At 41.8% G+C, this 13,893-nt stretch overlaps 2 protein-coding genes across 4 annotated transcripts in view; one reads left to right on the forward strand and one right to left on the reverse strand.

Annotated features, from left to right (window-relative positions):
- Positions 1-8,200, reverse strand: part of TBCCD1 (TBCC domain containing 1) — a 21,595-nt gene extending 13,395 nt beyond the window's left edge. Inside the window, exons 1-4 of one of the 3 annotated variants that reach the window (XM_067034180.1) lie at positions 8,098-8,183; positions 7,312-7,421; positions 5,424-5,802; positions 721-876 (exon numbers count right to left, since the gene is read on the reverse strand). In XM_067034180.1, coding sequence (XP_066890281.1) covers positions 721-876; positions 5,424-5,759 — 492 coding nt within the window. In that variant the 5' untranslated portion in view covers positions 5,760-5,802; positions 7,312-7,421; positions 8,098-8,183. Of the gene's footprint in view, positions 1-720; positions 877-5,423; positions 5,803-7,311; positions 7,422-8,097 lie in introns of all 3 variants that reach the window. The other 2 variants (XM_067034182.1, XM_059063734.2) reach the window with 2 other exon arrangements.
- DNAJB11 (DnaJ heat shock protein family (Hsp40) member B11) overlaps positions 7,999-13,893 on the forward strand; it is a 20,768-nt gene continuing 14,873 nt past the window's right edge. The window contains exons 1-2 of the mRNA XM_059063756.2: positions 7,999-8,407; positions 12,689-13,164. Of these exons, the coding sequence (XP_058919739.1) occupies positions 13,097-13,164 (68 nt within the window). The 5' untranslated portion in view covers positions 7,999-8,407; positions 12,689-13,096. The remainder of the gene's footprint in view (positions 8,408-12,688; positions 13,165-13,893) is intronic.

The raw sequence follows: 13,893 nt of genomic DNA on the forward strand, positions 1-13,893 counted from the left end.
CTTTTACTCAGAGTTGCTAATCCCTCATAACTCCAGGTCACTCACGGATGTAGTAGCTATTCTGGTCCCAATGCCACATGAGCTACCAGCAAATACCTATCACCAACTGGGTAATTTCTTCAGTTCCTGGGGTACTGATTGGGCCAGATCATCATTTCAAATCAGACCAATTTCAAATACATACCTAGAATGGGTTATTCTAGTCAAGTGTCCATCCCTGGTCCAATAAGTTGCTGGGAGAGGTCATGCTATAGCACAAACTAAAGTCACCATATACTGGTGCTTATGATGCAACAAGTCTCATGCTATATATTACTGAATTCTCACAGCCATTCGGAAATAGGCATTATCATCTCCATTTACAGAAAAGAAGCCAAGCTAGAGAAGTTAACTGAGTTGCCTACAATCATGCAAAATCAAATTCATTAACATTTGCAAAAATGGGAATGCTAGTAAGAGTAGAGTGAACGATTTGCCTGAAAATTATCTAAGTGATTTTTGTGTCACTGAAGGAACTGAAATCACTTCTCTATCTTGATTAAGATAGCAAATATTGATTTCATTTTATAATTAGGAAAAGAAAGAAAAAACAAAACAAAACAAATCAAGCCAACAAATCTCTGGCTTATATAAGTAATTCAAAGTAATTTTTAATGAAGGCAAACTGTCTCCCTCACACATTGTCCCTTTCAGAGAAAGAGATCATAATTTAAACAGTACCTTATTATGACAACTGGATTTTTCTGTCAGGTCAGGAGACTGAGATCTGTGTCTGGGACTAGGCCACTCTTCTCCAATCAAAGATGTCCTCAGGGAGACCTTGTTTAACTGTTGTATATATAAGAAGAGCAGAAACTGTAGAGTGTCCACTGAAAGCTGTCCAAGAAGAAAATAAATGGTGAACACGTATTAAAACAACATCAACCACTATTAGATATAGTAACTAAGTAAATATGGTAAAAGAAATTCACAACAGTGTGCTGATCCTAAGAAGACAAATGTGGAAACGTTGCTAGCATTGGATATGTCTCTGATACCCAGATGTAGGAGTTTCTAAAACTAATTAAACTGGAGTCACTTACTTTCTCAGAAAGCTATGTAGCATCTATGGCCATAGTCATTCTCTCCCAACACTGATGAAGTGGAAAGGATGAAGTACATACTTTTTTAAAGTATATTATTTCATAAGTTTAAAATTACAGTTAAAAAAAAACTTAGTAATCTGAATGAACAAACAGATGAAAGAAAGGAAGAAGAAAATTTAATCAAGACACAGAGGTTAGTTAAACCTGATCAGACTTATCAAGAAAGTTCAGGATATCAGTGCAACACCTGAAATTGTATGCAATTTTTTGGTGTATATGCATTTTGTGGGGAGTAGGCCTCAGGTTCTCATCAAATTCTTTTTTTTTTTTTTTGCGGTACGCGGGCCTCTCACTGTTGTGGCCTCTTCCGTTGCTCGGACCACAGGCTCCGGACGCGCAGGCTCAGTGGCCATGGCTCACGGGCCCAGCCGCTCCGCGGCACGTGGGATCTTCCCGGACCGGGGCACGAACCCGCGTCCCCTGCATTGGCAGGTGGACTCTCAACCACTGCGCCACCAGGGAAGCCCCTCATCAAATTCTTAAAAGGGTGTTTGACTTAAAAAAAAAAATACTACTGGTCTGACAGATGTTAAGTCATTTCTTATTTGAAGACGTGTGTGGTTTGAAGCTCAGGATTTGAAGCTCATGATTATCCTCATATACCCATTCCCATACACATACAAGAGAGGCAAAAAAGTGAAGTAATACATCTGGGACTACAACTATATTCACCCTGATGCCCAACATGGCTAAAAATCAGTATGCCTAGGGAACTTAAAAATATGGATTCTCAGGATCACCTAAACCTACCAATTCAATCAGCTGTCAATGTGGAACCTCATGAATCTATATATTTAAAAAATTTTTAATTTCTTAATTAAACTTTTTGAGGTAACTGCAGTTTCACATGCAGCTGCGAGAACAGAGAGATCCCATGTACTTTTTACCCAGTTTCCCATCTCGCAAAACTATCATGCAACAGCACAGCCAGGGTATTGACACAGATGCAGTCAGGGTACAGAACACTTCCATCCACACAAGGTCCCTTCATGTTGCCCTTTTATAGCCTTTAATTCACGTGGCAATCCAACACAGGGCATCTGGTTGGATGAGTCTCTAGGCTGCTGTCATCTAAGCAATGACTCAGGGACCTAGGCATCTTCTGTCTTTTGGAGCCACTATTATACTGGTGGCTCCACTTCCCATCCTACCTCACCCCTTCTTTAGCCTCTAACCACTTATCTATTCTCATCTCCATAATTTTGTCATTTCAAGAATGTTACATAAATGGAATCATATAGTATGTCACCTCTTGGGATTGACTTTTTTCACTCAACGTAATTCCCTGATTTTATACATACTTCCATTTAACAATTATTTGTTATATTATCATTATTCCTTCATATACCTGCCTCTCCATGAGCCTGTAAGATCTTTCTCTTTTTCATTTTTATATTCCTAGTAACTAGCATAGAAACTAGTACATAGTAAGCACTCAAAAAAATCAGTTTCTTGAAGGTTTTATTCATCTCTGTATCCACAGCACCCACTACTGTACCTAGCACATAGTAGGCACTCAATAAATGTTTAATTAATGAAAACTATAATGCCCTTCGCCTCCTGGTTGCTTGCCAAACTTTTTTCAATCTCCAAAACCTTGTTTAGATATTACACCATGTGGTAAAGACTGGCTAGATGCTAACTAAATGCCTTTCCTTCCTAAGCACACAATTAGATGGCATTTCCCAGCCTCCTCTGAAGTTGCATATGGCATAACTGGGTTAGTCAATGGAATGTGGGTGGGTTTACACATACCGCTTTTAAGCTTCCCGAAAACTATCCCAAAGAAATGGAAGTGAAGGACTCAGGCCCTAGTGGGAATGGCTGTGGCAAACTATATTTTATTTGCAATTGTTCACTTCCTCACCCTCCAAGAGGCTTACACGGCCCTTCCCATGGCCATGGGATTTCCCTCCCTCCTGTGAGGTAGTTTACCTCCCACCTTATTAATTTCAGGCATGGACATGTGACAAAAGCTTTTGGCCAATGGAACAAAAGTAGTTGTAGTTTATGTCACATCTAAGCAAAAGTTTTAAGAGGCATCAAGACTTTTCTCCTGCTCTGTAGCTCTTCCCTTCTATCCCAAGAATAGACATGACCTACATAGAAGCTGTTTCTTCAGCCTGAGTCTCCAAATGGGCAGACACCTAGAGCTACAGCCTGGAAAAGAGCCATAGATAAGGTGCAGCCTAAATGTAAAATAAGCAAGAAATAAACCTTAGTTACTGTAAGCCACTGAAATTTCATTTTTGTTTGTTTTTAACCTAGTATAATAGTGGCTCCAAAAGACAGAAGATGCCTAGATCCCTGAGTCATTGCTTAGATGACAGCAGCCTAGAGACTCATCCAACCAGATGCCCTATGTTGGACTGCCACATGAATAAGAAATAAACTGTTACTGTACTAGCCTACCCTGATTAATATACTTTCTCTGTGAAGTCTTTCCTTATCACCAGAATTAATCATTCTCTTCTCTATTCTATTTCTGTACTTTATGCATACTTTTATTGTACATTCCATACTATTAAATAGCACTTTTTAAACTATAGTCGATTTACAATATTGTGTTAGCTTCACGGGTACAGCAAAGTGATTTGGTTATACATATGTAATATATCTATATTCTCTTTTTTATTCTTTTCCATTATAGTGTATTACAAGATATTGAATATAGTTCCCTGTGCTATACAGCAGATCCTTGTTGTTTATCTATTTTATATATGGTATTTTGCATCTGTTAACCCCATACTCCTAAATTATCACTCCCCCTCTTCCCCTTTGGTAACCACAAGTTTGTTTTCTATGTCTGTGAGTCTGTTTCGGTTTTGTAAATAAGTTCATTTGTACTATTTTTTAGATCCACATATAAGTGATATCATATAATATTTGTCTTTCTCTGTCTTACTTCACTTAGTATGATAATCTCTAGGTCCATCCATGTTGCTGTAAATGACATTATTTCATTCTTATGGTTGAGTAATATTCCATTATATATATACATATATATCATATATATATATATATATATATATATATATCACATCTTCTTTATCTGTTAATGGACACTTAGGTTGCTTCCATGACTTGGCTATTGTAAACATGCTGCTGTGAACATTGGGGTGCATGCATCTTTTCAAATTAGAGTTTTCTTTGGATATATGCCCAGGAGTAAGATTGCAGGATCATATGGTAGCTTTATTTTTAGTTTTTTAAGGAACCTCCATACTGTTTTCCATAGTGGCTGCACCAATTTACAATCGCACCAGCAGTGTAGGAGGGTAACCTCTTCTCTACACCCTCTCCAGCATTTATTATTTGTAGACTTTTTGATGATAGCTATTCTGAACAGTGTGAGGTAATACCTCAACGTGTGTTTCTTTTTTATTGGAGTATAGTTGATTTACACTGTTGTGTTACTTTCTGCTGTACAACAGAGTGAATCAGTTATACATATACATATATCCACTCTTTTTTAGATTCTTTTCCCACATAGGTCATTACAGAGTACTAAGTAGAGTTCAGTGTGGTTTTGATTTGCACTTCTCTAATAATTAGCGATGTTGAGCATCTTTTCATGTGCCTGTTAGCCATCTGTATGTCTTCTTTGGAGAAATGTCTATTAAATAGCACTTTTTTACACACCAGCTTCCCCTATTAGTCTATGAGCTCCATGAGGTCAGAGCTGCTGTTCTAATCATCTTTTTTTTTTTTTTGTGGTATGCGGGCCTCTCACTGTTGTGGCCTCTCCCGTTGCGGAGCACAGGCTCCGGACACGCAGGCTCAGCGGCCATGGCTCACGGGCCCAAATGCTCCACGGCATGTGGGATCTTCCCAGACCGGGGCACGAACCTGTGGCCCCTGCATCGGCAGGTGGATTCTCAACCACTGCACCACCAGGGAAGCCCTCTAATCATCTTTGAATTTCAGCATATAGCAGACGCTCACTTAAGAAGAGTCAGATGCTCAGACCGTTAACATGTCAGCAGTTCACAAGCACTCATGTACCTCAATAGTTTTAATGTCAATGAAAATATTTCTCTCTTCCAATTACAGGGTTTCTATAACATTACTGCTTTAAAAATAAGTGAATAAGGATTGCTAAGTAAGGACTAACTCACTAAATACTGCCAAACTGGAACTGCTAAAACTTAAATGGTGCTTTGGCATCACATGGTCATTAAAACCTTAAACTGCACACTGTACAGCTAGTACAAAAATTTTAAATAGTTTATTTCCCAAAGTAATTAAACACACATACACGTACACATAAATCCATACCTGATTTCTTTGCTTTTCGACTTCATCCTCAGACATGCAGTTGGACAGAATCTCAGACCATTCCAAGCGCTCCTTCGGTGTCTTCACTGCAAGACTATCAAATATTTCAAAGTAAAGCCATGCCAGATCCTTAGCCAACTGCAGCTTTCCACACGCAATGTGCCTCCATGTAGACCAGGACAGGCGTGGGTAACCTCCCTCTGTGGCCCGGGTTCGCACATAGGTGGATATCTTCCTGAGATAGTGAAGACTGAACTTGGATGGAGGGGGGACCTGCAAGGCGCCCACTATAAAGGGTTCTGCTTTCACCCAGAGGAGAACTCCGGACTGATCCATATTATCTCTAAGGGCATCTGTGTGAAAAGGCTTCTTTGCATACCTAGGAAACAAAGTTTCTTCACAAACTAATTTGAAATAAAACTCATTTGCACATTTTCTTGTAAGGTGACCCCTCCCTTAACTGTTTTTAAATGTACTATGTCAATTTAAAAAGTGGATCTAGTTCATCAAACAAAAGCAGAATAGATTTTGGGTCAGATCTCATTATAATCTATTTGAGCAAGAAAAATATTGTGATAAAACTATCTCACTTGAGTTATTCAAAGTGGTTGTTCAAGGAAGAGTGTGTAAATGCATGAGGTATGAGATAGATGCCTGCTCAGGACAAAGAAAAGAAGAAATAGGAAAGAGCCATCCTATCACCAGAAATCTTGCTCTATCCTGAGGGGAAACACTAGTCAAAATAAAATTTTGGAATAAAATTTCAAAGTCCAATCACTTACACACACAGGATGACTGATTAAAGATCTGGACGTGTTAGCTGACCATATGAGCTCAATATGAAGCACTAGCACAGGATGGCAGACAAGAATGCTCAGGTAAACGTAGGCTGCAAAAATAGATCAAGGAAAGTCAAAGCATCTTTAGTCTCTATAACAGTGAACCTGCTCTGGCAGATTCTACTGTCCTTAGTTCAGATGCAATATTTTTAGATTTTGTTTGTTCACTGTTTGTTATAACAATGCATGATTTTTAGGAAATATTTGTTAAATATCTAAAATTAGAAGGGGAGGAAATCATCCACAGTCCCACCACCAAAGGGAAACTAGTTAATATTTTACTGTACTTCCTTCCTGTCTTTTTTTCTACACAGGTTAGATATTAGTTTTTGAATTGTCATAGTTGTGATAATACTATATATTCTGTATTATTTTATAATACAATTCTGTCATATTTTAAAAGCTTAATAGCACTCTAAATAAATGTACCAGTTTATTGTACATCGTATTGTATAAATAAATGTAACAGTTTATTCAACTGTTCTATTTTCAGACATTTCGTAAGTTTAAAATTTTTCACAAAAACAAGATAGGCAAAATAGTGATCATTGTTGAAGCTGGATGATGAATACATGGAGGTTCACTTACCTATTCTACTTTTGTGTACGTTAAAATTTTCCACTAAAAAATGTTTAAATGTTTTCACTTTTATAAATAATGCTATAATTACCATCTTTCTGCATATTTTCTGCATTATGATTAATTCCCAGAGAAAATTTTCAGATGTGCATTTGTGAAATGAAGCTCCTGACATATATTACCATTGCTTTCCAAAATGATTATATCAAATTGTCCCATCAATTTGATTATATCAAAATATTTTATTGCCATTATTATGTTTTGCATTTGACTTTAAGAAAATTGTGCTTCTTTTGGGAATTCTCTGTTCAAAAAGTAATTGACATCAATTGAGTGCTTACTATGTGCCAGGTAGCATTCTAAGTATTTCATGTTCTTCACCTTTCATCCGCACAACCACCTGGAGATACATATGATTATCCCCATTTTCAGATGAGAAAACTGAGGCTTAGAAAAGTTAAGGGACTTACCCAAAGTCACATACTTGAGTTGGCAGAGCCCTGGATTAGAATTCAAGTCTGTCTGACTTGAGAACTGTGTTACTTACAAATGTATTTTAGGAACCCAGTTTTGGGAGAATCTGGAAAATAGGAGTGAATCCAGAAGAGAATTACCAGAATGACTGGCCTTAAATGGAAGGCCACCTAAGGACCAGGTGTAAGATCATGGAAGCATAAACCCAAAAGAAGGATGTGAGAGGGTAGATGGCAGCCGTCTTCCAAATTGGGAATGGCTTAACGTCCCTCTGAGTAACACCAGACGATGAAAGTTCTGTGAGGAAGATCTTAGTCCGCTCCAAAATGAAAATAGGCTGCTCAGTGAGGTACTGACCCCTGTCCCTGAAGTTAGCAATCAAAAGCCAGAACCTGGGGATGCACGCTCTATTCTAACCACGAAACTAGAGAGGGCTAAATTCGTAAACATAAACTGGGTCTCCTTCCCTCTTCAAAAGCTCCCCTGGGATGAGCTGGGATCCGGCTTATTCAGGCAGGGAGATCGGCGTGAGGCCCAAGGCGGTACTGCCGAGGCTTCGCCGCCACCTCGTCTGCTCTCTGGGGTAGGACGCGGTCCAGTATGGTACTCTGGGTGGGCCGCCCGAGCGCGCCCCGATCGCACTTCGGGAACCGAGAAGCCACAACTGACAGGGTCCGTAGAGGACCCAAGACCTGGCGAGCGCGAAGGCGGCCTCCCCAGCCCGAGCCCGAGGCGTGATGGTCTCCTCCCTCCTTCCCTGGCACCGGCCCGCGCGCAGTTACCTGCAAAGATAGGGGCCACCCGGCCGCACCTCCCTGCGCGCAGCCGCGCCTCGCCAGCCAGACCGGCCGGCGCCCGCCGTCCACCCACTGCGCAAGCGCAAGGCCTCGCACCACTGAGAGCTGGAGGACAATGTTGCTAGAGCGGCCCGGTACTTCTTCCGCGGTTTGGGAAACAGTTGGATGAGGGTGAGAGTCCGTGATGCTGCAATGTGGAGCCAGACCCGGCCGCTTTGTGGTGTCCGCCTTTCTACTCAGGGTATTAGGAAGTTTTCCATTGCTCCACAGAGCTGTGGTCAGCCACTAGCTGCTGGTAAGGTTAGCACGCTTTGATCAGTAACAATAATGATAATGACAGTTTACATTTATGGAATGCTTACTGTGGGCTGGGCACCGATTAAAGCACCTTTACGTATCTTATCTCAGTCTTCCTAAGAGCCCTCTAAGTTAAGTACGTTTGTTTTACTGATGAGGGCTTAGAGAGGTGAAAGTAACACAGAGACCGAGCTAAGACACAAACCCAGGCTGTCTGAAGCGAGAGCCACCAGGGTTAGCTCCTTAACTGTTAGCTTTTCCTCCATGTTACCGCCTTCAGGAAGCTTTTTTGGATTTCAGCCAGCGTAGGAACATCACTCCTTCCTCTAAAGCTCCATTTGATGATTTTTGGTCATTTCCTGCTTTAAAAAAATTTTTTTTAATTTAATTTTATTTATTTTTTATACAGCAGGTTATTAGTCATCAGTTTTATACACATCAGTGTATACATGTCAGTCCCAACCTCCCAATTCATCACACCCACACACCCCCGCAGCTTTGCCCCCTTGGTGCCCATACGTTTGTTCTCTACATCTGTGTCTCAATTTCTGCCCTGCAAACTGGTTCACCTGTACCATTTTTCTAGATTCCACATGTATGCGTTAATATACGATATTTGTTTTTCTCTTTCTGACTTACTTCACACTGTATGACAGTCTCTAGATCCATCCACGTCTCAACAAATGACCCAATTTCGTTCCTTTTTATGGCTGAGTGATATTCCATTGTATATATGTATCACATATTTATCCATGTGTCTGTCGATGGGCATTTAGGTTGCTTCCATGACCTGGCTATTGTAAATAGTGCTGCAATGAACATTGGGGTGCATGTGTCTTTTTGAATTATGGTTTTCTCTGGGTATATGCCCAGTAATGGGATTGCTGGGTCATATGGTAGTTCTATTTTTAGTTTTTTAAGGAACCTCCATACTGTTCTCCATACTGGCTGTATCAATTTACATTCCCACCAACAGGGCAAGAGGGTTTCCTTTTCTCCACACCCTCTCCAGCATTTGTTGTTTGTAGATTTTCTGATGATGCCCATTCTAACTGGTGTGAGGTGATACCTCACTGTAGTTTTGATTTGCGTTTCTCTACTAATTAGTGATGTTGAGCAGCTTTTCATGTGCTTCTTGGCCATCTGTATGTCTTCTTTGGAGAGATATCTATTTAGGTCTTCTGCCCATTTTTGGATTGGGTTGTTTGTTTTCTTAATATTGAGCTGCATGAGCTGTTTATATATTTTGGAGATTAATCCTTTGTCTGTTGATACGTTTGCAAATATTTTCTCCCATTCTGAGGGTTGTCTTTTGGTCTTATTTATGGTTTCCTTTGCTATGCAAAAGCTTTTAAGTTTCATTAGGTTCCATTTGTTTATTTTTGTTTTTATTTCCATTACTGTAGCAGGTGGATCAAAAAAGATCTTGCTGTGATTTATGTCAAAGAGTGTTCTTCCTATGTTTTCCTCTAAGAGTTTTATAGTGTCCAGTCTTACATTTAGGTCTCTAAACAATTTTGAGTTTATTTTTGTGTATGGTGTTAGGGAGTGTTCTAATTTCATTCTTTTACATGTAGCTGTCCAGTTTTCCCAGCACCACTTATTGAAGAGACTGTCTTTTCTCCATTGTATATTCTTGCCTCATTTGTCATAGATTAGTTGACCATAGGTGTGTGGGTTTATCTCTGGGCTTTCTATCTTGTTCCATTGATCTATGTTTCTGGTTTTGTGCCAGTACCATATTGTCTTGATTACTGTAGCTTTGTGGTATAGTCTGAAGTCAGGGAGTCTGATTCCTCCAGCTCCATTTTTTTCCCTCAAGACTGCTTTGGCTATTCGGGGTCTTTTGTGTCTCCATACAAATTTTAAGATTTTTTGTTCTATTTATGTAAAAATTGCCATTGGTAGTTTGATAGGGATTGCATTGAATCTGTAGATTGCTTTGGGTAGTATAGTTATTTTCACAATATTGATTCTTCCCATCCAAGAACATGGTATATCTCTCCATCTGTTGGTATCATCTTTAATTTCTTTCATCAGTGTCTTATAGTTTTCTGCATACAGGTCTTTTGTCTCCCTAGGTAGGTTTATTCCTAGGTAGTTTATTCTTTTTGTTGCAATGGTAAATGGGAGTGTTTCCTTAATTTCTCTTTCAGATTTTGCATCATTAGTGTATAGGAATGCAAGAGATTTCTGTGTATTAATTTTGTATCCTGCAACTTTGCCAAATTCATTGATTAGTTCTAGTAACTTTCTGGTGGCATCTTTAGGATTCTCTATGTATAGTATCATGTCATCTGCAAACAGTGACAGTTTTGCTTCTTCTTTTCCAATTTGTATTCCTTTTATTTCTTTTTCTCTGATTGCCATGGCTAGAACTTCCAAAACAATGTTGAATAATAGTGGTGAGAGTGGACTTCCTTGTGTTATTCCTGATCTTAGAGGAAAGGTCATTTCCTGCTTTCTTAGTTTGTTTATGGCCTCTCTCGGTGTGGGAGATACAAAGATAAATAAGACGATAAAATGCAATTTAGTTCTTCTTTTATGTGGCCTCTCTCTCCTAGTAGGCATCTTCCTGAAAGCAGTAACCTGGTCTACCTCTTACCTCTGCACTGTGTCTGGCACAGTGCTAGGCACTAGGATTACAGCAGTGAACAAAACAGATAAGGTTCTTGCTTTCTTGGAGTGTATATTTTAATAGGGAGAATAGATAATACATTAGGAAAATAAAATAGAATAATTTCAGATGTTAGTAAGTGCTATGAAACTGGGGGTAAGGGGTGAATGCCGAATCTGAGCTGAGACCTGAAGAATAGAAGCCAGCACACGAAGATCACAGTCGAAGCGACTTTGTCTCTGTCACAATCTCTGTTCTAAGTTGCTGTTCTAGACAGCTGTGAACAAAACAGTACAGATTCTTGCCTTCATGAAAGTGGCATTCCAATGTGTGTGAGTGTGGCGGGCAGGGATGGCAATAAAAAATGGCACACTGTAAGAATTGAGACTCAGTAGGGGCTAATTTTGATTGGTTGGTCAGGAAAGTCTGCTATGAGGTGGTGAATTTAAGCTGTTATCTGAGTTTTAAAAGGAGTCACCCATGTTAGGATCTGAGGAAAGAGCGTTTCAGGCAGAGAACTGCTAGAACAAATGCCCTAGGCAGGAATGAGCTTGGCGTATTCAAAAAAGAGAAAAGAAACCACTTTTATTGGAACGTGGTAAGGAGTAATACTAGGTGAGGGTACAGATCATATAAGATTTTTGTTCTTTTTCCCCAGCTTTATTAAGAAATAATGTTTCTATAAGCTAGTATAAAGACTTGGGATCTTATTGCATGTGCAATGAAAAGCCATTCGAGGCTTTTAAGCAGACAAATTATATGATCTGACATGTTTGTAAGAAATCATGGCAGGGGGAAGGGACGGGGTTTTAAAAAGATAGTAAGATATTACGAGTGGAGGCAGGGAGACCAGTTAGGAAGCCCTTGCCAGGTGGGAGATGATGTGACTTAGCCCAGAGAGGTAGTGGAGATGTAGAATAGTGGACAGATTCATGATATGGTTTAAAGGTAAAGATTTGGATAGGGGATACAGGAGAGAAACAAGGAAGACACCTAAAGTTTTGTAGTGAACTACTAGGTGGTGCAATTACTGAAATGAACAAAAATTGGGGGGCGGGGGAGGATCCGTTCTCTTCTTAACTGTAATATTTATCATTCTTTGCGTGCTTACTATGTGCCAGACGCTGTGCTAGATGGTTTACAGATTTTCTCCTACTAAAATTTCACAACACTACCAGTAACTGCTTTGCCTCAGGTTTGTAGATAAAGCAGCTTAGTTTCAGACTGGGAGCGGGGAGGGAGCATGTTCTCACAGCTAGGAAGTGGTGGAAGCTGAATCCGAACCTAAGTCTGCTTCCAGGGCCACTCCTCATCAGGCCTCTTCTTTGCGAAACCGAGACAATTTTCTCCTGGGTTTGTTAGAAGATAAAATATGATCTAAGCTGTGCATCTGCCGTACCTTTGGCGTGGAGTCATTGTCCCCGCCCATTTCGCCCGCGTCCTTCCTCTCCGGCGTACAGAGCCTAGCTCTAGGTGAATGAAATTCCGAGACTCGTAACCAAGATAAAACCTCCCTCCCGCAATTGGTCAGTGCTGGAGGAGGAGCCTCGTGATTGGTGGAGAGTCCAAGGAGGCGGGCGGAGGGAAACTTTCTGTACCGCGATGCCGGCTCTTGACCCTTTCCCCACCACCAATATTTACGTAAATTTCTGCGACTCGCAGGTGCCGGGGCTGAGCGGATTCCTGCGGCGGCACGATTCTCTGACGTTTCCCCTTCTAATTGGCCGGGAGCTGCGGCTGTAGTTCCGAAGCCTAACTGGCCGGCCTCACTGCCTCGGAGGTGAAGTGTACTGCGCTGATTGGCTGTGAGGCGCCGGCCGCGTGTGATGTCCCAAGCAGCGATTGGCTCTGGCCCGCTGGGTGCTTCTCTCGCCGGGACTCGGGACTCCCGGGAAGTGGACTGGTAGAGGAGGGGACAAGCTAGCTGTCGCTCCCGACTAAGTCGGAGACTCCGACTTGAGGCGGCCTCTCAGGGCCGGGTGGGCTGGCGAGCCGACCCGGCGGCGGCGGCGGCGGCGGCGGAGGAGGAGGCTGTTAAGAGTGCGGGGGTCAGGGGCGCACAGAGAGACCATGGCCCCGCAGAACCTGGGCACCTTCTGCCTGTTGCTGCTGTACCTCATCGGGGCCGTGATCGCCGGGTGAGGAACTGGCATCCGCGGGCACTGGGCCCTTAAGTCAGTCTTGGCTGGGGAGGAGGCTTGAGGGAGGAGCGGGCATTGTCAGACTGGGGGAGTGGAGAGGGGCGTTGCTGTGGTGAGGCGGTGGAGCGGAGGAATGGGTAGCGTGGGCCAGGCTTGTGGGGTGGAGAAGAGACCGTGGGTGACACGGGTGAGAGGGGCTTAGACCCAGAAGCCCTAGAGCTAGATTTGACTAGAGAAGTGAGGGTTGGATGCAGTGCCAAAAGCAACGTGGTGTGAGGGGGCTGCTGAGCTGGAGAAGAGGACGATGCAATGTTGAGCCTGCAACAAGCCATTGGGCTGACATTAAGTGGGTGGGTTATGATGCCAGGCCAAGTGAGGAAGTGGGGAGGACAGGTTAGGGAAGCCATGCTGGGACTGAAGGAAGTTGGATTGAGGGAGCAAGGCAGACCCTTGGGAGCGCCCTTGTACTTCTCAGCTTCTTGAGATACTGAGCCTGAGTTGTCATCATGCCTCTCTGTCTCTCCATGGAGCATTCTTAGGAAGCTGAATGGTATTATGAGCGGGGAAAAAACATTTCCACTACTACACCAATAGGTAGTAGACTGGGATTCTAGCCCACACCCCCACCTCACTTACTAATTCTGTGACCTTGAAGGAACATTTCAATTCTTATCTGTGACATGAGGATGATAATGTGCCACCTGTTTGAAGGAAGTAGGACCACCT

Source organism: Kogia breviceps, chromosome 5 (assembly GCF_026419965.1).
Source record: "Kogia breviceps isolate mKogBre1 chromosome 5, mKogBre1 haplotype 1, whole genome shotgun sequence".
Taxonomy (NCBI): domain Eukaryota; kingdom Metazoa; phylum Chordata; class Mammalia; order Artiodactyla; family Physeteridae; genus Kogia; species Kogia breviceps.